General features: G+C 44.6%; 1 protein-coding gene across 1 annotated transcript in view; it reads right to left on the bottom strand.

Annotated features, from left to right (window-relative positions):
* Nucleotides 1-339: 339 nt before the first annotated feature.
* The window catches only part of tshz3b (teashirt zinc finger homeobox 3b), a 35,188-nt gene continuing 9,858 nt past the window's right edge, over nucleotides 340-25,669 (bottom strand). The window contains exon 2 of the mRNA XM_079281552.1: nucleotides 340-5,652. Within this exon, the coding sequence (XP_079137678.1) occupies nucleotides 2,066-5,652 (3,587 nt within the window). The 3' untranslated portion in view covers nucleotides 340-2,065. The remainder of the gene's footprint in view (nucleotides 5,653-25,669) is intronic.

The raw sequence follows: 25,669 nt of genomic DNA, 5'->3' as shown, positions 1-25,669 counted from the left end.
TTTCTTAAATCTTTTGTTGGAGGCTCAGTCTTATTTATGCAGTGTATACGCCTCAGTCTATGTCACCAGGACAACAGAGGAGGCTCCTGGTAAAAGCCCAAAAATGATGGTGTCTGTTTGCATGTCTGGATATGTGTGTGTGTGTGTGTGTTGTCTCCCACACAGCCCCGCTGCTGCCACTCACTGTAAACTAGTATGCAGCTCGTCACAGACAGACGTTGACACACTCCCAGTCTAATGTGCTCATTAGGGACTGCACGGCACACACATAATTGATAGCCATGACACACAGGATGCATACACACATAATTGCAAAAAACTGTTTCCTTTTTTTAATGCTGCAGTAGAAAACAAGGTTATATGAAGTCATATAATGGGGGTTCATTGTCAAGAACAACAACAACAGAAAACGAAAATAACGAAATGAAAAAAGACTAACGGCACAGAATGCATTACAGTATCTGTGCTGTTTACATGCCGATATTTTACACATAAGGATATTTTTTTTGTAATTTCTCTACCCTGGCAGCTGTCAGTTACTTCAGCGAATTAACTGCCAAAAATGTGGCAGAACTTGTCACTCAAGAGGTTATTGTAACCATGGTTACCTTTCATATCCCAAAAAGATAAAGCTGCAGTGTGGAATCGTGGCAGAGTAATTAGACAGAACAAAAAAATAGGACCAATCGAAAAGGCATTCAACAATATGAACAATATGAAACAACCAAGAGTGCTTATAAATAACAGTTTACATGTGAAATATCTTTATAAAGTAACATCTTTTTTTGTACAACCTTTAATATCTTTTTTTAGTGTTCATACAGCGGCACATGTAGAGTAGTGTCTGGTAAAAAGAGTCTTTAACCCTTTGAGCACGAGTTGGGAATAAAAAGATTCACCTGTTGTCATCCTTTTGCTACCTATCTTTTCTTGTATCGTTTGATTAAATAACACATTTATAAAACTATTGTGCAAAACAATTTTATTTATGTCTTCATATACTGTGCACCAGCAGATAGTCATAATCCTTTTAAATTAAAAAATATAGAAAGTATGCATAATTTAGACAGGAATTAGTTAATATGCTTTTATGTACATATTTTACACAGACCTGAATTAATATAGGTCCCTGATCGACCAAAGTAAAAGACTTCAGATTTCTTTTTTTTTTTTTACCACATAGCTACAATGCTTGTGTCAAGTCCGGCAAACATATCTCAAACAAATATTAAGCCCACGATGAAAACCTTGCAGTGAATAGAGAATCTCTTTCTAATACAATGCTTTCATGTCTCGGACTTACCATACTGTTTGTCTGGGAAACAGGCATTGCAGACACAATGCACGCATTGTCCATCAAATTCTCACATAAGCTTCAATAATTCACAATCTCAAATCGTGAGTCAATAGTGTTTGGATCGCAGGTGTAGAAGTGCTTTGACGTACTCAGAGGGTTAAATTTTAAATGCTGACTCCAGCACAAAAAAACTAAAACTAAAAAAAGAGCGCAAACGAGCAGAAGAGTGGAATAAAAAAAAATCTAAAAGAAAAAGAAATTATGGAAAGTGCACCCAGATTTAGTTATAAAATGTTTAACTAAACTGTTTAATTTATGCATGCAGCTTATCACATCCCAGTGATGTCAAAATATAAAGGAACTTAATTCCATTTACACAAGTTTCAAAATACACGCCACTTCATTTTAGAATCTTTTTTTTTTTAAACCTTCATATACTGTATTTTCTCAATGACAACAGTCCCCACCTGCAGTTTGAAAAAAGTCACTCTATTCCTGTCAAAGCAGATCACTAAAATCGAGTGTCTTGGGCCAGAGTGCTATCTCACTCAGCAACAAAAGAAAAGAAAAAACAACAACTGCTACAACACAAAATTTTAAACCATGTGCCAAAACTTAAAACAGTAGTTGTATGGCATCTTTGTGCAGTTCCACCACGTTAATAATCCTTTCTTCTCTTCAAAAGAATTGTCTGTGAAAGGCTTAAGAGAGACAGAGCAAGAAAGAGTGAGCCATTACAAAAGAACACTGCATTGTCCCCAGCCAGTGCTACTGTTTCTCCGGCTCACACACATACATGAGATGGTCCTCGGGGGACTTCCCATGAGTCTTGCTCAGGTGAAGCTTGACCGCATGCTTGCTCGCAAAAGTCCGGTTGCAGAGCTTGCATTGGTACACAGACCCACCGTCGTCGTCGGCGGGGGAGGGTGACGGGGATTCAGTTGAGGGCAGGGAGATGGGTAAGGAAGAGGATAAAGGGTGGCTGGATGGGTGAAGATTAGAGAGCAGTTTTTCAGATAGTCCTTTGGTGTGGCGGTGTTGATGATGTTGTTGCGAAATCTGGCTGAGCAGCTGCTCCCCAGAAAGCTTGGCCAGGTCTCGCAGACGGAAGCCCAAGTGGGATTCCAAGTGGCTGACGTAGGTGGATGGTGAGCGGATCTGAGAGGCGCAGTCGCTGCAGAAGAACACTGGGTGACCGGAATCCAAGTTCTTCAAGAACTTGGTGCCACCGGTTCTCCTCAGCTGGTACTTGACATTAGCCAACCAGTGGGATATTGTAGTCATTGAGAGGCCAGTGAAACGGGAGATGTGCATTCTCTCCTGTGGGCTCAGGTCAGACATCATGTATTTGCCGTCACTTGTTTGTCTCAGACTGGCGGCAAACTGAGCTTGTAGGATCAGGAGGTGTTGAGGGTTCCAGTTGGACTGCCGGCCTTTACGTTTGTGAGCTGGAGAAAAATCTTCTATCTCGTCCTGTGTGATACCTTCGAAGTCGCAGCGCTCGGACAAGCTGGTAGGTGTTGAGGACTTGGAGACAGCCTGACTTTCTGTCAGGTTCCTCAACATGTCGGATATGTCTGACAGTGCATTTTCTCTCAAAGGGGAGCTTGACATAAAGGAAGCTACTGCAGCTGAGGCTTTGGTCATAGTGACAGCGGAGGAGGGAGAAATTGAAGACGGGGTGGTGGTGGTGGAAGAGAGAGCTGTTGAACCCAAAGAACCACCACTGTTGTTTTTGTCAGCATTTTTTCCTTTGGTGAGATCTATGGGTTGGTCGTTGTTTAGATGTTGCTGGTAGAAGTAGCGGTCTAAGCAGTCATTACCGGGCTTTTTGGTCTGTGCTGGTGGGGTGGAAGCAGCCACCGCCGCTTTCTCTGCCAGGCTGTTGCTCATCTTGAACAGCATGCTCATGGGGTCAAGGGAGGGCAGGGCAGGCTTCGCGGCCTTCCCCAGGTGGACGTTCATTACCGACTGCAGTGCGCTGAGGGGGTTGACGAATGGCTGTTCTGGAAGAGGATGGTCTGTGATGATAGCTGTACTGCCACACAGAGAGGCAGGCAGTGGGGATGTCACAGCAGTGGACTCCACTCCATTCTCCCCAGACTCTTTCATAGAAATATCTCCATTTGAATCTCTGTGATTAGCTCCATTCCCATCACCTACTGCTTTTTCCGCCCCACTTGTATTCTCTGGAGTTTTACAGCTTCCTGCTCTATTTTCTTTGGGCGACTCTCCTCGGGCTGAGTCCCCTGCCTCGCTATTGCAGGGTGACGGCGTGGTACGGCTCAGAGGAGATCCCCTCACAACACCACTGGGCTCTCTCATTTTCTCCTCTACCTTGGCCACTTTCTCTGTCACTTTCTTGACCAGTTCCTCCATTGCATGGAAGTTATTTTTGGCTAGCGGGGAGTTCTGGCGGCTGGGAGGGGAGATCAGAGGCTGGATCTTACCAGTGGGAGAGAAAATATCCCCTCTAGGGAACATGTATTTGAGGGCAGAGCTCTTCCCAGTGTTGCCAAGCGAGAGCTTCATTAGGTTTGGGAGCTGGTAAGCAGCATGGATACTGGGATATCCACCCCAGCTTGGAGCTCCATTCTGGGCTTTGTTGATGGCTGAGGTCACTGTGTTCTCCAAGGACTTGAGGATGTCAAGACCACCTTTTGGACTTTCATCCAGATCCTCCTCAGTTAGATAAGAGTATTTTGAAGAAACATCAAACTTCTCCTCTGCCTCCTCCTCACCTCCTGCCTTCTTCTCCTTGTTGAGATTACCATTGTTGATGATGGACTCTTTCGTGCATTCCTCCTCCTTCTCCTCCTTTTTTATCTCCACAACCATGGCAGTGGGGGAAATGCTGGTTGGAGGAGGAACTGGGGCAGGTGGAGGGGAGAATGTTGTGGCAGCCAAGGGAACGGACTGGAACTTTTCTTCAGCTGTTAAATTGGGTTTCGGGGTCGGGATGGACAATTCTATAATGGGTTTGCCTTTCTTAATAGCAGAGTTAGTGACTTTAATAAAGTGTCCGGTCACCATCATGTGAGCAGTGAGCTCTTGTAGTGTGTCATGAGAGCTACCACACTCCATGCATTTGAGGATCTGTGACTTCCTGGATTCAAACTGCCAGGCATAGCTGGCACCGTTCTGGTGTCCATAGCGGTTGTTAGGTGTGATGTAAGGATTGGTGACCTTCTGGTGTACGTTATTGGAGTCATTGAGGGAGGTGGGCTTAGGTGTGCCTCCATTAGAGTCTGGCGAGCTAGGGATGTCCAGGTCCATGGGGACTCTCCTTCGAGCCGAGGAGATAATCTTAGCGGCCACTGGAGTAACAGGCTCTTTCAGAGGCACTTTCTGGTAGTGTTTCGTCTTGATCATGTGGACACTTAGGTCCTGCAGGGATTCAAAGGAGTGCCCACAGTACATGCACTTGAGAACTTTCTGTGCATCCTCCTTCCCCTCCATCTCTAGCAAGGACCGCTTTCTTGGTTTTGACCACCGTTTAGTACCCTCACCATCTGTCTCGTGGTTATCGTCGCGGTAGTGGCCTGTCTCGTTCATGTGCACGGTGAGCCCCACTAGGGTGTCATACGCCGCACTGCAGTCCTTACAGTGGAACTTGCTGGCACCAGTGAATATAGAGCCATACAGCTTGGAGCTCTGCCGGTACAGCTGGACGGTACTAAAGAGGTTGGGTTCTGTAGATGCTGCGGATACAGCAACTGTGGGATGTTGAACCAGGCCCAGTCTGTTGTGGTGGTTGTGTGAGGTCTGCTGGAGGGTTTTAGCCATAGCTGTCTGGTGCCAGTCATAGCCTCCACTTCCACAGCTGCTGCTGCTGCTGCTACTACTGCTGCTGCTGTGACTGCGAGGGTTTTTTTCTGCAGGGGGCTGGCTCAGGTTTAGATTCAGAGTGGACCAATAGGAGTTGGTCAGGAAGGAGGTGTAAATGGCCTTCATCTTCTCCAGGCTGTCAGCCACAGACCCTGTTGTGGCTAATATGGCCTCGTCTCCACCTACTGGGGCAGCAACATTGGCAACAGCCATCGTGACAGAGGAGGGAGAAAAGGGAAGGGCATTCGCCGGGTCTTTTGAAAGGAGGATATCATCCTCGTTTTTAAGAGAGGAGATCTCAAAATCGGACATTCTGTCACTGGATTCACTTAGGTGAGACTCACTGTCCAACTCTTGACCAGAAAAGTCAGCAGCGTTTGGGGAGTCATGGAAGCCAGTGGATCCTGGCCTGTCCTTGTCCTGACATAGGAACTTGGAGGCAGGCTCCTCCCCTTCCTGAGCTGAGTCGTCTCCATCCAGGTCCTCATCCAACAGGGCTGCTTCCTTCTCATCTTCAGGGACATATGCTGCTCGAGCAGAGAAAAGAAAAAAAACAAAGAGAGATTTGTTAGACAGCATATCTAATGATGGAGATTCCAGTATTCCTGTTTCTACACCAAGCAGGGAACTGATCGAAACACAAGATACTGACATTCACACTTTTGCCAGAGGAAACAGAGCAATCATCCAATGGCATCAACAGACAAAGTATTTCCTATTACAATTGCAGTAATTCTGTTCTATCTTCACCCTTTTACATTGACATTGTTTTCAAATTGGAATCAAGTTGCCACCCCCTCCCATTCTCTCTCCACCCCCAGGTCTTTGTTCTGTACTGCAGAAAACCAGAGACAGTCGGAGAGAGAGAGAGAGAGATGGAAAAAGAGAAAGATGGAGGGAGGCAGAGAGGAAAAACGTCGCTTCAAACAGAACTTGCCACCTTATTCTTCTCAAGGGGCAACAGCTTGAAATTAAAACTAAATTTGAAATTAATGAAGCACATTCTGGCGGTGGCATTCGTTTCTGAAGTAATAAATTACTTGTATCAACCTCGGAGACAGCGGTTCCTGTCTGTCAATTAATATGTCTTACGCTTCTTCTGCAGACTCTAATGCATTCCCTAACAGACACACTCGCCATTTAAATTAAGCATGCATTTCCACTCATCACACTGCTCAGCCCTCGCCTCCTCGTAAATAAAAATGAATGTATGTACGTTTGCCTGCAACAAATCTCTCCCCGCAAAAACCCATTTGCTTCAATTACCAAAGATTAGAAAAAGTTTAGAGTTATTATTTACAGTTTAGCTTCAGGAGTGGGCTTGAGCCTTTCAATTTATATTCAAATCCCTCTCGTTTAAGAATAATACAATGGGAATCATATAGAGGAAATATGTATCAAGACAAATCACAGTCTCGCCTCTTTGTACATCTATGAATGTTTTATTTTGTTAATAAGTCTATCAAACGGATAAAACAACATCAGATGAGAAACGCTGCGTGCTCACACTTTGTGATTAAGGCTGGATTTCTGAATACCAATGGAAGTGCAGCGCGTGCATACACAAACCTCTTGTATTAGCAACTACACTGGCAAAGAAGACGAGCGTGTGTGTGAACGCCGGTGCCCTTGTGCCCGGCATTCCTTTCTGCGAACAGGCCATCGCTCATCTAAGCTGGTATGTAAACACAGAGCGAGCCGGTAAGTGGGACGGGTGTGGCACGGAAGCGAGGGCCTATTCCATCACAATCTGCCACTTTCAAAGAGATGCAAAGTTTAAACAAATCAAAATGATCATTGTGTTGTATTTAATATGAGGACGCACAGTTACATTCCTTATAAAGAACTGAAAGGAAAACGATGCGCATGTTGGAAAAAAAACCTCCATATTGTGCTTACAGTTTTGTCATTGGCTTGGAAACAAAGGAAAATACGGGCTTCCACAACTAATGCCCACACCACCTGCCAGCCACATCATACAACACACTGAAGCTGTTGCAGACTCCCATCTCTAACTGAGCATGTGTATGTGCTAGTACTGCATCAGCAGCAACACAGAGAGGAGTCTCTGTCATTGTCAGGCTATCGGTTGCCATCGGCGGTGATACGACACACCGCCGTGGGACAAACAGATGCACAGAGACACAGATTTCCCAGAGCCCAGCACACACACACACACACGGTAGTCTTAACAACTCTTTGCCTTCGGGCATTCTCAGGAACTTCTCTGTTGAACATGCAGTCTGCTCCAGTGCTCAGTGTAACATGAAGAGGATTCATTTTTAACATGTTCTCTTGTATTAGATGCTGTTATGTGCAGGGTCACATGACCCTTATCTACTCTGCACCAGCTCCTATTGTTTGTCTTTTATTGTATTGAAGTACATCTATCTAGCAAACCTTGATGCGCTTAAGCTGCATGTTTTAACATGTACAGATATAAAACATGTGCACGCACACACACACACATACTGTCTCAGAGCTTCCCCATTTCTCTCCCCCATTCTGTCTCGGAGACGCATCCACCCGCCCGCACATACGTGCAGCCGAGCCGACCCACATGTACATGCCATCTGTTCTGAATCAGCCATAACGACAGCTGTTTAAGAGAACAATGCTGCGGCTGAGGAAACAGCCGAACACAGCAGCCCGGCACTCTCATCAAGGCCAAACATCAATGTGAAATCTCCTTTAAAACGCAAAACGTGCACGCTCCGCTTTGAATTAGCTGCCTTTGTGTGTGACGAGAACACGGTGTGTGTGTGTGTGTGCTTGCGTGTGTCCATCGGTGTACCTGCAAATGTGTGATACGTATCGATACACAGGCAGGAGGATCGGGGAGAAAATTGCGTTTGCAGCGAGACCAGTGTGTGCGTAATAAAAGCTCGGCGTGTAGGCTGCATCCACCTACATGGAGCGCGGAGCACGAGACCGCTTTTTGGAATTGTTTGAGGAAGAGGACGTTGGAATTATGGAAACATTTTGACATTTAATAGGCGCAGTGTTGCAACGAATTGATACAACTGCTTACATTGAATAGGCTGCAATAGGTTCGGTTCAACTACAGCCGCTCGCGTCGTTCTGTGACATCGTAAACTAAATACCCAGTTAAACTGACTCAATATCCATTTAAAACAGATATCGACCTTTCTGTTATATTTATTCTGAAAACATGGCTTTTCAGTTCATTTTGAACTTGGCTTCCTTTGGCGAGTCGCCATCCACTGAAACCTTGCTGGCTATGTTTCTGTTACGTTATGTACTGTAGTACCGTTTATCCATCACATCAAGCTATTTATTTGACTTCTGTGTCGTCAGTTTTTTGCAGCTGGTAGTAAATGTACTAAAAGTCAACCCCACACCAATTTGTAATCCTATTTGTGTCTGTTTCTCCATATTTTTTGGGAACAAATCAGAGTTACTATTTGTGTGTATGTCATGAGAATCAGTACTTCAGTACCAAGTCGATGCCAAAATTCTCAAAAAGGTGACGGTACTCGTTTTCCTACAGTACCACAGATACCGTAGGTGCTGAGGATCAGGGATCAAGATTAACGTTGTCCCTGGGACGATGATGGCCCCGATACATTGTGAACAACCAACCTGTTGAAATCGGCAGCAGCAGAGCGAGTTAACGTTAGCTGTTAGCATCCCACGTGCAGCACAGTCTGGCTTGGCTAAGTAACGGAGCCAACAGGTTGGATTGAGTTACATTTTGACGCGTTTAATCTCGATTTAGTAAAAATTGCGATTTGATCATAACGTTATCGTGATGTGTTCAAATGTAATCTTGTCAAATTTAGGTTTCGCCGAGAAAATTGAGGCGCATCGACAGGGATTCATAAGAAATTCTCAAGATAAAGTATGCAAACGATAATAAAGGAGTGTGCCGATAACTGCCCCATTGTTGAGAACCACTGATGTTCACTTTACTTACCAGCAGACTTATTAACAACTATGAGCCCACTGTAATAGTCCTATAGGGTTCAAGAGAGTGGCTGCTCATTGTCCCACTCTCTCTTTAGCCATTACTTGGCACAACATGGCTTCACTGGGGGAGGGAGGTTGGACGGATGTCAAGACCGGGGCCACACACCACACTCGCACACGGTCGAGAACATGCAGAGATGATCCCCAAGGCTGCTGGCTTGTGTCCAGGCTGCAAGGGTTCACAACACTACGACCCGTGGATACGGAGATAACTAATGGAAGAAAGGCACGCACACACAAGCAGGAAAAAGCCGGAGTAGAAGAAGCCTGGGACAAACACACCAGGCTTTATCATGCTTATATAACCACCTAACAGCCCGATCAGACACACAGGCACGTCTGCGCTGCCTGTTTACACTTCACTTTGACCGTGCAAGTTTCAGTGCGCGTGAGTGTGTGAGACAAAGAGACGGACCGTCCACATCAGTCGAGGTAGGGAAACATTTTTAGGAGAGACAAAGCTGAAGACATGGCTGTAGGCCTGAGATGAAAGCAACCCACCAGAATCCTCTCACATTAACCATGTGTGAGTGTATCTGTGCACTCCCCGCCATTTCCCACTTGATGAGATCCTATAATCTCCACCCCCTCCCTCCCTCCCTCCCTCCCCCTTTTCCATCCCGCCCCAATCACCAGAGCAACCCACATTAATGAAGTTAATTGAACCTGAGATCGATAATACTTAATTATTGTGATTTGACATGCACAGACAAATTGGGGGGATGGCTTCTGTGTGGGTGTGTGTGTGTGCGGCGAGCAGCAAGGGTGGTTAAAGGGGCACGGATGTCTGCGTTGAGTGCCTCGGGATTGGCGAGGCGTGCCATCGATGTCTCGAGAGGTGTTTGATCGACCCCCAGACGCCCAGACGAATGAAGCTGTTCCTCCAAGCGGCTCTACAGACTTGGAACATATCTACGGTAGCATCGGAATATGCCGCGCTAATCGCTTCTCCGCCGGCTCGCCATGTTGCTAGAATAAACATGGTGTGTGTGTGATGAGTCGTGCACTAAATCACCACGAAAGTCGTGCAAGAAATGAGATGTTATAATAATCAAAAAGCAACAAAAGCAACATTTTCTACTTTATTACTTTTTTTTTATCGTCTAAATATATAAATATTATTCTTAGAATTATTTTAACGTACTTTAATGTTAAATCACAGGGAATCCACTTTGTTTTTGTCACTCCAGTGTTTATAGAGACAAAGTTTTACGAATCTTTCAGAATATTAGTACACAACTGCTACTACTATGCTGTTATTACTTTGACTTAGAATAATAATTAAATGTAAGGCAGAAAGCATAAACTTGTAAACAAAAGTAAATTAGGAAACGAGTTTTACACAAACAGTGTTTGTGTAAAACTCGGTTTTGCAGTGTGACATGTCACCGTGCCATCGTGACTCCAGTTCTTCCACAGCTAACTATTTCTCCATTATGCTATATCACAGAACATGTGACTTTATGTTACAATAACAACATATATTTTGACATGATATATACTTTGTTTTTGTATCGATACAATACCAGAGTGGGATGTCTCTTTTAGTCTAGAGAATTAAGTATCAGAAAAGCACTTTGGCACATTGATGCAAAAATCATATAACCAACCAAAATTGTCGTAAAAAATTCTTGCTTATTGATTTGCAATTCTGTCAACAGTACATGCAAATATGTTAAAGTGACAGATCGCTGACGGTACATTTTTTTCTGTCATGTCGTGGTTTGTATTGTCACCTACACTTAGTGTTCTCTATGATAGAAATGTGTCTTCTGTGGTACAGCAGCAATACTCATGATATAGCAATGACATAAACCTTATCATACTTTATTGTACTTCAATGTCATATGATCAGTTTTGCTGCAACAACCTTTAACAGTGTTCTATGCAATAGTTCGTTCATAATGTTGGGAATGCAGGTAAGAATAATTATTTATATCAATACAATTAATATTAATAAAACCTGCTAGTTGCCAACAATACCTTAAAAAAGGAAGACTCACAAAGGCTGATTTGATTGTGGTACATGTAAAAACATTTAGTTTAAAATCATTTGGGGAAACAATACAAATATTTTCTCTGAACTGATTAGACTCATACATAATACTCTCACTGATGTTTTTATTTTGGTTGTGTACTGTGTATACATTCACAGAAGGTTGTAGTTTTAGCTGTATATGTAGTTTATGTGAAAATAAAAGCAAATATAAAAAGCACAATATGATGTCGTATTTTGTATCATATTTCAATGATGGCTGTTGGATACTCGTATTTTTTTGTTTGCTCTAAAATGTGTTTATTTATTTATTTTTTTACAGGAATGTACCGTATTTGAATTATTTCCATGTGGGACTAGCTCTGTGCTGATAAGCGGTAATGAACAGCACGATAGTCCTAAATATGCAAAATGCCTTTCAGGAAAAAAAAAAGCAGAGATAATATTAGCATATACAGCACACAGTGGCAGCGGTGCTAGCGAGAGAGACAGAGGGGGAGAGCGGGTGAGAGAGGGGAGATTAGATTTGGAGTGGCAACAGTTAGTCTGTGTGTCTGTCTGCGACTACGACTGCGTCGCAGCACACTGGAATACTGCGATTATTCAGAAACGCGGATGCTGTTGTAGTACGCTTGTGTATGTCCGTAAATGTGTGTGTGTGTGTGTGTGTGTGTGTGTGTGAGCAGCGTTGGCCGGGCTAATCATCTCCCCATGCCACTCAGCTGGGGAGCTGCTGACACTGTATTTACATGCTGCTGTTACAGTGCCACTACAACAGTGTATGCCTGGGCTCGAGAGCTACTGACAAACTCGCTGATGTGTGTGTGTGTGTGTGTTGTGTGTGTGTTTGTGTGCTATATTATACATGTGCAGTATCTATTTAGCAAAAGCAGATCCATTTTTTTTTGGTACAAATCAAATGCAGTCCCGTTTCAAATGAGTCTGATGCTGATGCTGTACAATGTGAACTGAACAGCTGAACACAGAGTCTCAACTGAGGGAATAAACGTGTGTTTGTGTCTAAAAGCAGCCACATTCAGTCATCTGTAAATACAAACGGTAAAGAAAGTTAAAAAATGTCTGCCATTTATTCCTGTGTTAGTCAGTATTTCCAACTCTCTGCATACTGAACACACAAGAGAGCGCTGTTTATTTTCCAGCCTCACACACCAACGACGTGACCTCGACGTGACCTCTCTCTGACTGCGCGAGTTCATTGAGGAGGAGCTGAACAGGAACGAGTGGAACGCTATGGAAAGCACAGATTACCACCTCGCGGTAAAGATTCCTGAGCAGCGCGGCTGAGAAACCAAACAGACGGTGGACGGGAAACAAAAGCTTTCGTGACATAATATAAAAGGCGTACACCACGATTCTAGCGGTGCTTTTGAGACCGGACGGTGATGCTCCTCTGCTGTCGTACAAATGTCAAACACGCTGTGAAAGGTGAAATAACAGCCGCTAGAAAACCACAGAATGTAAACCCAATACAAACAAACTGTTCAGTTTAAAGGGATGGTTTGGGTGTTTTGAAGTGGTGTTGTTTGGGGGTCTTACCTACAGTCGATGAAACAGACATGAGTACCAGGAGAGTCGCATCAACAACATGTGTATTCCCCAGCAGGAAAGGTTCACATGAAAACATTTATATGTGTTTTAGTGCTAATATTTAGAATGTTTTCACTTCTCCATCAGAAGGCCCTCTCTGAAGGGGCACTGAACTGAAAGTGAAACTAATCCACACTCTCTTTCAAGCAAATATTATCAGTGGGCGACTGTTGGTCAGTAAACGATCCTCCGCCCGTCCCTTTGTTCGTCTGATCGCTCGCACTTGGAGCAGCCACACTCTGAAAGCTCACAGGGCGACCTCGGGTCATGAGCACCTGTCACCAGGGGATGTGTGTGTGTGTGTGTGTGTGTGTGAGAAACCAGCGGGATGTGTAGAGTTAGCCAAGCAGGGCTGAGCAAGACCCATCATTTCCACCATCTCCCATTTGTTTCTCCCCTCCGAGCTCCCTCCCATTCTCATACCTCCCACTCGTCCTGTGCTCTCCCTCTCTCCTTACTGCCATTTCATCTCTCTCTCTCTCTCTCTCTCTCTCTCTCCCTCCATCATCTCCAGTCCGCCTCACACACACAGAGCTGCTGTTTTTCTTTCTCTTTCGTTTGTTTTCCCTTTACTTTTCCTCAAATTCCCTCGATATTCATCTTCACCATTCTCTCTCACACACACACACACGCAGCAAGAACATGTACACAATGCACAACACAGGAAGTAAAACGCTAAATAGAAGAAACACACAACTGTGCAGTTAAGTCTGTGCTTTTGCAAACTTTGGTAAAATAGAGCGTAGAAATGTCTATGTTCTCTACCCCCCCCATCACACACACACACACTTTCACAACACACACTCGTAGCATTGCAGCCTGGTTAGCTGCTGGGTGTCTATTACCTGCCAGTCTGCCCTGATCTCTTTGGACAGCTCTGATCAAAAGATGTCATCCGACCCACTCGACTGGGCCTCGCTAGGGAAGTTAGCAAAGGGGAACATTTGTGTGTGTGTGTGTGTGTGTGTTTGGTAGTAAATCACACAGCGGCCTGGGTGTAAATAAAACGACAGGATCACTTTAAGGTCCCGTCAGGTAGGCAGGAGGCGATTATGATAACGCCCGCTCTGCTCCAACGCAAACGGACACACTTAAATCCAGCGGGCCGAGCGTAATATACATGATATAGCTCTTTTCCTCTCTCTTCCTGCCCGCTTCTCTCTCTGTGTGTGTCTGTGTGTGTGTGTCGTCTTTCTTATCTTTTCTTTTTCTTTTTTTCCCCTTCCATCTGTTGTGCAATAAAAATGTTTTGCGGGATTACGGCTGGTGGAGGCCCGAGGTGCATCTGCTGGGAACAGATTGAAAACAAGCGTCCCTCAAAGGCGGATATTAGTCCTTTTAAAGGAAATCTCTACAAAACAAGAGGGCGCACACGTGCCAAGTCATCGCCACACTCACGCTCACGCACACACGTAGATGCTCTCACTGACAACGTCCTGCATCTGAAGAATTGAATGCATCTCCATAAAAAAAAACAAAGATTTGTAAAACAAACACAGATGTTTTTCCTTCAAACGGAAGCAGTGTTGAAGCTCGGTCCGAGCAATAAAAGGTGTAAAATGCGATGGGGTTTTTAGAGGAAAGAAAAACGGCAGGCAATAAAGCTGGAAAACAGCACTGCTCCGAGGCAATTTAGACTGCAAAACACAAACCATTAAGTTTGTGCATTATCTTTTAATTTAATCTTGAATGATTTATAATCCATCACGCAAGGCTTCAACCATATCCAATTATTCTCTGCTGCTTGATTGACAACAAAGGTGATTTATTAAGCTAATAAAAACTGATGGGCTCTCCACTATGCTCTGAAAATAACCAGCCGGACCGAGAGCTCAAAGACACATTGCCCACAGACACTCACCTCCCTCCTGAGAGGCAGCGGATCAATACTTTGTGTGTGTGTGTGTGTGTGTGTGTGCGTGTTTTGAAGTGTGTGTTTTTTTAGTGTGTACGGGGGTTAAAGTGTGTGCAGGAAGCCTTTGAACAATCGCAGAAGTATCTCTTTACTTAAAAGAGAAATCGGTCTCCATCTGTTCCTGCCGCTCTCGCTGTGCCAGAAACGTCGGAAATCAAAATGTCAGGCTTAGTGACGAGCGATGGTCCCCCCCGCCCCCCATGCAAGGCCGAGTGATTATATTAGGCTTTAATTCCTCCATCCACGGCGTATATGTCATCTTAGCCTCCGCTTTATCTGCTAATGTTACGCTCAATCACTTGATATTAATGGAAAAACAGAGAGCCAGGGGGCCCCGTAATGGTGGAGGGTGGTTAGTGTGTGAGTGTGTGTGAGTGTGTGTGTGTTGATGAGCGGTGGTGGGGTGGCGTGGAGGGGGTTAACGGTCCTGAGTTCACATGCATATCAATGTAGACGACTGGCGTTAAGAAATATTAGCATGTTTACAGCGCCATGCTCATTTAATGAGGCTCACATGTTTTAATGTGGCTACGCAAACACACACACACACACACACACACACACACACACACACACACACACACACACTACATGGCCTGTTTTCACTGTTTTTTTTACAGCAATGCAGGTATCGCTGTCATTTCCGCTGATGTGTTTGAAAATGTGGCCCCTTGTGAAGTCGGGTTTTCGGGGTGACTGTCCAGATTACTGCTGCAATTCTACACTTATTAGAAACAAATGTTCTCAGGAGGACATGAGGAGGAGGAAGGAGAGGAAGTTTGCCTCGCCTTCTTGGGGTTAAGATGAGGTTAGGATAAGAGTCAAAGGTAGAAACCTGTAAGATTTGGTCAGAAACATTCAAAACATGAACCGACGGAACCAACAGAATGAGGGTTTCAGTGTTGACGTCATGTCAAAGACGCTATGAAGTGTGTTGTTGCAGAGTTATCTACTGAAATGAGATTAGTGACGTCATGATACCAGAAATGTAGTAGGCGGTATCAATAGCAGTGAAATTCAACGATTCTCGGTACCCAATGTGATACCGCTGTAAAAAAGAAAACAATAAATCACATGTACTTGAACATCCTTAATTACCATTTGTATATGCTCCTTTTTCTTCAAAACTTGTGTTACTAATCCGCCACAAGTTCCTCGCCAAAAACGAAACGTGAAGATTGGAAGATAGCAGTGTTATGTGACCGAATGTCAGCGTTTGGGCAGTTTGACTGAATTGTGCTCTTAATCTGTTGCCTGTAATTTAGATTGCGTGGTCCCAGTAGTAGAGGTGAAATGCTGACTCTTATTTGTGTGGAGCATGTGGCCAGGTATCACACAATGCACCCTGTAAAGCAGGTGTGGAAGTACTCGGTCACAAGTCAACACCTGAATGTGACCCAGACACCGAGAACACAGTCAACTGTTTCTCTGTTCAAGAGGAGCCGCAGCTTCTTTTCTTTCTACACCGAACACTTCACCAAAAAAATGAATAAACCCGATCAATATGTGTAAGTATGGTGACCAGCAGAGACAGTCTCCTAACACCGCCTGGCTCCATCGCTTCACCAACAGCAGTTGCTGAATTGAATCCTATTTTTTTTCCAAACGCACCACATGTAACTTCAGCGCTATTCATTCGTGTTACAGTGTCTGTTCCTGTCTTCTGCTTTGGCAGTAAACACTGCTGCATGTCGTGCCAATAAAACAGAACATGAATTACAGAGAGAGCCGCATACTGGAAGGAGACAAAGTAAGCAATAATTAAGTCGCCACCGGTCCACTGTGTGTTTCTACGCCGACGAGTCGGCGCGCTGGTGAGAACACACACATACGAAGACACCGAACCAGGCATCATCTCAACTAAATGCTGCTCTGCGACGGCATTTCGGCCGAGTTTCAAAACCCTGAGGCCTTCCTTTGCATTCAAATATCAGAGGAGGTTTTAAAAAATGTCTTCTGTCTTTTTGATCCATGAAAGAAAAAGTATGTTTTTATCTGATGTTCATACTGCAGCTTGGGGACCTTCTGCATGTCGCTCTCCATCAAAAGCTTGCTAATTCTCATCTGTTCATTATTTTTTAACACATTCACTTTTCTTTCCTCGTCACCCTTATAGCGCCGTGAGATTAGAATAAAACCTGAGAGCTCAAAACAAGGCCGGCCGTCTCCCGGCTTTGATTTGTAGTAAGCGTGTTGTTAGCGCACCGCATGGTCACATGATGGATCTCGGGCCCTCGCAGGTCCATCAACGCCTCGGGGGTGCTGTGTGGGTTTGCCGGGGAGGATTTGTGTGTCTGCCACGGTGTGTGTGTGTGTGTGTTTCCAGCAGGGGCGGGTAAATACACAGGCAGCGATGAATTATGTCAGGAAGGAGGCCTCCGTTTTTTAATTATGTAATTAGCCATGAAGACCAGCAAGAAACAGAAGAAAGGTCTTGTATGGCATGTGAACGGTGCCAAAATGGCGTCAGTGACGTGTGTGTGTGTGTGTGTGTGTTATCTTTTGGTATATGAAAGAGCCCGCAAGACATGTCACCCAGACGACGGTAGAGCAAGAAGGCCAGCAAGGCCGACAACTACACAAGCTCAGAGTGCTGTTCTGGCAATCCAGCCTGAAAGGGGAGACGTAGAAATGCACGTGCAAAAAGAAAACACAAACATAAACACAGAGGAGAGGAGCTGAACACAAATTGGGAAGGGGTGAGAATATCATTTGTCTGAGTCTGGTTCCTTTCACGTCGTCGGGGCCATCGGGATGGAGCCCCGGTGACGGCAGTGGGAGGACACAAGCTGTCCAACTTTCCTCAAAGATATCGGACTTCAAGGATTTTCCTTCATATCAAAACAAAAAACAAATGTCAACAAAATGTGCAATAATCACATTGTATCAATTACAGCGATAGCACATCACGATTTGATCATATGTCGTCCTGTAAAAACAAATACATAGACTGTAGCCTTTGACAACATATAAAATATATATCGATCTCCGCCGCTGCGTTATTTGCACCCGGGACACACAACAAACAGCGCTAAACGTCTGAGAACAACTCTGAATAATAATTATATGTTGATGCATGAAGAACAATGTGAGATTCCGATTGCTTATGTGATGCACTGCATTTAGCATCCTGCAGGGGGCAACAGCAGCAATATGCAATCGAACTGTTTCATTATTCTGACTTGCTAGCTGCTCAAAACACGTGCTACATGACTTTAATTACTCAACTCAGTGATCTGTGAGGGAAATCATTTTTACTTCGAACAAACAAATGAATTAATTTAAGTTCATACTGATGAACACACTTTTTAAATGGCTTGTCTAAAATGTGTTTATTGCGCACTTTTGCCCCTATCTAATGTAAAACGTCTTAAAAAGTAAATAAATGTGACATTGTTTCGAGATTGTGTGTGAAAGAGTCGAACCACCGCACCACATCGTGCCGTGAAGATCCTCTCCTGTTCCAGCCTTGTACGGCTCACACACACACACACACACACACACACACACACACACACACACACACACACACACACACACACACACACACACACACACACACACACACACACAGACGCGGATACACGGTTCACACATGTTTTGCATGTGTGTGCGTGCGCTGGTCCTGATTTGTATCAGGCCTGTGAAATCCATAATCGTTGCGTCTCATCAGTCTCATAAGGACGACATGCAACGTTGTTTCCTCTTTGACAAGAAGAGACAAACTTTTCTCTCTGTCTCTCTCACACACACACACACACACACACACAGTCACGTGACTTTGACGCGTTACCAAAAAGCTTGTGAAAAGTCGGTTCATATTCATCTCTATTTAGAAAACTGACGCCAAAATCCTGCCGCCAGATTGCTCTTTTGACAAAAGCCCCCCCCCCCCCCCCTTATCTCGTGGTGTTAACTAAAAATACCTCAAGTATAAAGAGTACCGGAGCTTCATCCAGGCTTGATCACATTATCTGTGTGAGAGAGAAGAAAAACAGAAAGGATCCTGCGCCACACAAAGCTGCATTTGTACCCATCACCCTGGGCACTGAGGACAAAAACAATGGGTCGCATTTATCTGGGTGAGATGTTGACAAATTTGACCGGACAGCTTTTTAAAAATGCGCAGGCACCAAAAAAGGAGACAATTTTTGTCTCCTTGTGAATGAGCTCGAGCTGAGAGGGATGTGACAGAGTTGCAAAATTCATTTTTGTGCTGGATTTTTTTAGCATCTGATGTTGATGAATGAGACGTTTCATTCAAACGCTGCATTTAATTTGGTGGAGAGATAAAAAGTAAAACAAAAAAAGAAAAAGAAATGCATCGCTTCTATCTTTCAGAATGCTGCGAGTGTTTTTTAAATTTTATGCTTTGTGCACGACCAAACAAAACTATCTCATATTCAATGCTCGTTAATTTGAATATACAAATATTTACATCCCCCGTGAAGTTACCAGCTTGTAAGTCAAAGCCTCGCGATGCTCCATAACATTTCACAGGGAGTTTCAATTTGAGTCCAGCAATCATTTTTGGCTATTTTCATTGTCCAAATGATGGACCTCACTTTTTTGGCTTTCCTTCCAGAGCGACGCAGCTTCAGCTTCCCGTGACGGAAGTCGGAGCGGATGAATCCATCGGCCTCGATGGCTGGAATTTCCTCTGCTGAGATATGTGACGGTTGCACGTGGTGACGGGTGAAATCAAGCCCTTATGACATCGGGGAGTAATTTAACACACGTTGTTGTTTAAACCATGACTGACACGATGTTCAGGAACGCTCGACTCTATCTGGGTTACAAGAACTTGGTCTTGTTTCAGACAGGGTCAGGCCGCTCTAGAGCTCAATGTTTCATCGATTAGGAGCGAAGTCAGAGTGAAAGTGAGACGTGGTTGTGAATGTATTCTATTCCCAGGACCTTCAGATGTGAACGTGAAGTGTTCCGGAGTAGATTCCACTCGTACAGTAGCAGCTGAGGCTGTGTATGGGGAGGCGTTTAACGCCCAAGCTTATAATGGTCGATGAATCAATAGCAACATGTTAACAAATCAAGTGTCTATTGACTGGCTTTATAAGTGCGAATGAAAGGCATGCACACAAACGCTACCTCTTCTTGCTCTTTCCGCTCTCTGCCCCCCCCCCCCCCCCCCAACTGTGGATCGCTCGTGAGTCTGCGTGCCGACGTGCCTTTAAAAAGCCGGTGTTCTTTCTTTTAGTTCAATCAAAACAGAGGCTTTCATTTGTGCCACCGGATTCTGCCATGTTTTTACGAGATGGGATGCGTGTGTGTGTGTGTGTGTGTGAGAGAGAGAGAGCGGGTTCTGGATATAACCTGGGGCAAGGCTCGAGGCTAAATCATTCCTGGAAGAGTAGCAGAAAAGGTAGAAAGAAGAAAAAAACCCGGTAAATGCTGACTGATGCCATGTCTGCTGCTTCCATCTCTGCTGCTCTCCGTCTGAGTCTCTCTTCCCCTGGTCTGTGCATTTCTATAGTTACATGTCTCCCTTACACTCTCTCCCTCTTTATCCTTCCCAACTATCGGGGTAAGTATCCGTCCATTTGTCGAAGTCTTCCTGTCAGTCTGCAACTCCTCTATCTACACGGCAGTCCCTTTTGAAACGCTTGGGGTTTTTTTGGATAAAGAAAGATATGGAACACTTTAAATATAGCGAGGCATGGGGATCATTTAAAATAACGTATGAATGTAGATAATAAATAGATAATTTAGGTATTTAGCGGTAAATAAGGAACAGTTAAGATGAAAACAAAAGCCTACTTTATTTTTTCCTTGGAAGGCATGACCCCCCCCCCCACACACACACACACACTCTGCCTCTGATTGGCTTGCCCCGATGTTCTTATCCTAACACTACCCAATCTCACATTTCATGCCAAAACCTGCCGTCCTCGGAAAAGAAAATGGCCGACTGCTCTTCCTGATTCCCTTTGACCATCTTTAAGAGAAGCTCAAAAGCTGATCTGCTGGTGTGATTTCCTTCATTCTGTTTTCCGACTCACACACCTCGCTGTCACCGTTCTTGTAAGTGGTCCTGTCTTGGACCACAGAGAGACTTTCTCAGTCGCACATTTCTTGGCCATTCGACAGATGATTCTGTTAACACAGCAGGTAACATTAACCAGCAGAACACTTTTAATTCTGATGACCCCGAATACAATACACTGTAAGTAATAAGCTCAATGACATTCAAAGTAAAACACGTTGAACAATTGTCACAAACATTGGTGTTTTTGGGTGAATTTTTGAAGTTTATGTTTTCATAGATACTTCATTCATATGTCGGCCACTTTACAAGTATTTTAAGCAGTAATAAAGGGAAGTAAAACTCATCTCTGGGAAGTGTACTCAAAGTACGCGCTCGAGGACAGTATCTCCTGTTTCAAGCTAATGTCTCCTAATTCATAAAAGAAAGTATTGTTTTTTTGAAAAAAGAAAACGGTAAAAACCTAAATGATCTGCTAAAGCAGCCAGACCATTTCAGATGCCCTAAAATGAACCCAGTGAGACGTACAAGACGGTCTCTGTCTTTCTGTCTGTGTCTTCCTTTCCCACGCTGCTGTTATGTCTCGACGCCCGGCTTGTTGTGTGTACGGAGCGTTCGGTTCCGCCAGTGTGATAGCTCAGTATAAACTCCAGATAAAGAATGGTGGTGAGAAAATGAGGGACGTCAAAACACTTGCGGGGGGGGTCAAAGATGTGACAAAGAGGAGAAGAGGATTCTTCAGCACTGATGTAAATGCACAAATGAAGGCTAAGATGAGCGTTAATGCAAAGTGTACGCATGAACGCTCACCCACAATTGTGCATACCGGATACATGTACGGACAGATTGATGATCTTTGAGTGATTCCCACTGTGAGAGGGATACATAGACGTTATCGTCGTGATCTCATCTCTACTCGTCATATTTTGCTGCTTGGGCAACAGCCTTTTGCCAAGTATCTTGACGCTGAAGATTTGCGCATCGTTAACATTGTGAAATGGTTGCGGTTACCGTTGTAGTCTATCTCGTGGTTAACATTGTGAAACCGTGTCGGTTAGGGTTAGGCAAACCTAACTACTTGGTTTTAGCTTAAAATAAGTATGCATGTACCGTAGTGTAAGCTACGTAACGCCGTGGGATTCGGGGTGTATCGGCACGTGACATGAAGTCCCCTGAGTACAAGTCCTGTTTGTTGGACCTATTCAGCTCCACTCCCTCTCGACTAAGTCTTAAAAAGGCGCTTGTCTAAAGGTGACTACTTAATGTCATCAAGCTGAACATTTGTCCGCCTTTATCGCAAAAGCCATAAAAGTGGTGTTCGTTTGTGAAGATTATCTTGCTGAACAAAATCCGTAAGTACGAACAGAGCTTGTTTTCTGCAATAATCCAAAATCGAGGGAAGTCAAGGGAACCGGCGTGATGCTAACATCTGGGTTGGCCCAAAAAAACGACTTCATCCCTGAAGCACTCTATAACGACGCGGATGAGTTTACGTAGTTTGTTGAAACCCCGGCGAGTCTCATTCCGACTCTTTGTGGGCCACTGGCCAAGAGTCTGTATTTGACGCTCTCTGGACCAAGCTCGCAGTATGACATTGAATGAATTCATATAGAACTTTTCTAGAAGATAAGTGAAGGGAAGTAAAGGTGAAACGAAGTCTGGTAAAGAATTAGGAGAGAAGGTCACTTTCTCACCTCATGCCCACTTCCACTGCCCACACATTGTCAGAGGAGCAAAGGATGTGTCGACTTGCCACAACTGTCCCAAAAAAACAACTACAAATGTATAATCTCTGTAACATTGACAGCGCAGTTGGTTACCACTCGCTGAAGATGCATCCAAACCATGTTTTAAGAGCTCTTTCATTCCCTCTGCCAGGCCTTTTCTCAAAAATCCTTTCTCTCCTTTTTTTCCAGCCCATCTCCTCATAATTAAATGGAGTAGAGCCGCTGACTAACAGGAGAGCCTGTTTTATCTGCACTCACTCATTCCACTCCTCCACCAGTGTTTGAGGGAGGGAGATACTTGTGAGACGCTGGGTAGAATCTCAAAGAACCATTTGAGCTTGATACTGCAAAGAAGCAGCGGCAAAGAAGGAGTCCTCTTCCTCTCACCTTTTTTCCCCCTACTTTTCCCTCCTCCCCTTCCTTCCTGGGCAAACCCAGGACCAAGTACCAGCAAGGGTCATATCTTTTTAATTATCTTTCCCGCCTTTGATTAATTATTCGGCGTGACAACGGCGCGTTGGTAATGCTTTTCACCTGCTGCCGCTGACTGACGGCCCCTCTGTTGAACTCAAAAGCAAACAGCTGCTGCCATGATCGCCTAGCAACCGGCCGGTGATGGATGAGTACCAGAGATGGATGGCCACAATAAATCACCACGTCCGCCTTGGCGCTATAGAAACCTGGGCAGAGTGAAAGGGGAGGGAAGGAGGGAGCATACCAGAAGGCCCCACAATGTAACTGTTTTTATTTAAAACGCTTATGGGGAAGGATGGAGTTTTGAGAAGGAGCCATGGAGTTTGCCGTTGTTCCCTCTTCCTTCCCTTTTTTTTCTACTTTTACATCTTCTCTTGTTTTAGATTCATGGACGATCGGTTACAAAAAGGAACTGAAATGTTAAGACTTCACCGCAGCCAGGTCTGTTCACGCTGGTGCCGATGGTGACAAAAACTCATTGCAAAATTTATTTAAAAACATACAGAAGTGCATACTAACATGCAAATGACTGAATTCTATATTTGTGTTATTACATATTTAATCTACACATAAATAGAGGGTAAATTACATCCTGTCTGAACAGGTATTTATCTTCCATTCATTGATTCATTCCATAAAACTCTTGGGGTAAAGGACGAGTCATTAGTAGTGATAACACTCTTTCCAAGCACTAACCATAGACCATCTTATTCACTGTCTGTCCATGCGTATTGTAACACAAAAACGCAACACGAGTTTACTACTACATGCACATGCAGGGTTGACAAGGAGTATCTGTGTGATCTGGGTTGCTTGTCATGGATGACAAAAAACAACATGGGATCTGCTATTTTACAATGATGTGTGTGCAGTGAGGCCTTCATGTTCTTCCCTCTGTATAATGATGTGCCACTGTTAGCATGCTGGCTACATGGCTGCCTCATGTGCACTGGTAGACAGATAGTTTTAGGCATGGTGACTGTTTAGGTCTTGACAAGAACTAAATGACACAAGATAACATGTAAACACGACATGATAATGTCATAATTTACCTTTGCCCAATCCTGAATATAACTTTAACGCATCATGTTACAACTCAATGCAACCTCTGTACGATAGATGTCAGCTCCCTTATTTCGCCAAACAAAAACTTTTTTGACCAAAGAGCAACTTCTATTGGCACCATCTTGGAACATCAACCTCCCCCCCCCCGCCCCAACCTCTGCATGAGAGATATCACTCAAGCCACAAAACACTGAATACGACGTTGCTCACATATGCAGTAGTACCAACACCTGTAAACAGACTGTGACGTGTTACGTTGGTGGTCTTTCCCTTGAAATCGATCCATAACGAAAATCGCTGATTCGTTAGTTCGGACCATGTAGAAGGTTTCATCTAATTCCTTTAAGCCGTTGGAATATTATCGTGCATTGCCTCGGGAGAACGGACACAAGAGAGGTTTGGCAACATCCATCATTAACTCCGACCTTTTGATCTTTCGGGAGCCTTCGACCTTTAATCCCTCTCTTGTGTTCTTTGCCGCACGACTTCGGTCAATCCTTCGCCGTTATTTGTCTTTCCCCTACCACGACTGCCCCCCCCTCTCCTTCACCTGCCTTGTCCTCACACACACACACACACACAACAACACTCGGAGCTGTAGCTCAGGTTACAGCTCTGTAGCGATCCAGTCTAAATAATACAGCAGTGATGAATGGCAGGGCCAGATTCATATCCATCAACGGGCTCTTTTTTTTTAAGGAGCATCCATCTTCTATAAGGCCTCCCTTTGAAATCAGGGAAAAGTGAAGAGAGAGAGAGAGAAAGACTGCACTGCCCGAACCCGTGGGAGAATGTACGTGTTAGACACTGTGACTGATACACGCCTGCAAGCAACCCCCAAGACACACAAGCTAGAGAGAGAGACACACTCGGATTGTTATTGACACGACAAACACAAAACGAGTTCCTTCGCGAGGAGATTAATGGAGCCATGATTCACAATCTATACTTATTTATGATGTGAAATGTGAGTAATTGCGTGTAGAATGCCGTTCTAAAGTCGCCATATCAATATCGAAAGCAGACACTTTTTTTTCCTGCAGTAGTCTGGGGCCAAAACATTCGTGAATCTAGTCCAGCCGATTTTCTCCCTCTACTACTCCCCCCAAACTTCTCACACACTCACGCACTCATTCAACACCAGTAATCCCCCCCCCCTCTTTCCGTCTGTTTCTCGCTCGCTCTTCGACCCACGCTCCCGTCCTCCCTCCCCCCAGAGGGGGTGGACCTCGGAGGTACACGGAAGGACTGTCCTACACACTGAAACACACACACACACATGCGCGAGGGCCCTGGCAAGGCCCCGTTTGATAAATGACACACGTCATTGTGTCAGGAGAGAAGGGTGGGTCTGTGATGTATGGCGTGGACGATGAGAGGGGGGAAATCGACTGTTTGGCAGCGAGACGGCGCTCGTCTTCTCCCCGCTCTCCCACCCTCCCACCCTCCCTCCCGGTTACTGGAAAACCTTCCGAAAAAAGCCACGCGGCTGACGCGTTAGCGCGTTAACTCGCAAACACACATTGATTTTTGCACGTCTAGCAAAAAAAAAAAGTCGTCCTGCTTTTGTTTTGTTTTTTTAAGTTTCTCTTTTCTCTTTCTTCACGTGCCACCTTTTTTTTTTTTTTTTTGGCTGAGTTACAGAGAGAGGGAGAGTTCATCGAGGAAACAGACGAAAATGAGAGAGAATCATCTGTTGGATCCGGGAAGGAGAGCGGCAAGGAGGGAGGGAGGGAGGGAGGGAGGGAGGGAGGGCCGCAACGATATC

Source organism: Melanostigma gelatinosum (assembly GCF_949748355.1).
Source record: "Melanostigma gelatinosum genome assembly, chromosome: 2".
Classification (NCBI taxonomy): domain Eukaryota; kingdom Metazoa; phylum Chordata; class Actinopteri; order Perciformes; family Zoarcidae; genus Melanostigma; species Melanostigma gelatinosum.
Note: the sequence above shows the minus strand (reverse complement) of the source record. Positions and strands in the feature narration are given on the sequence as shown.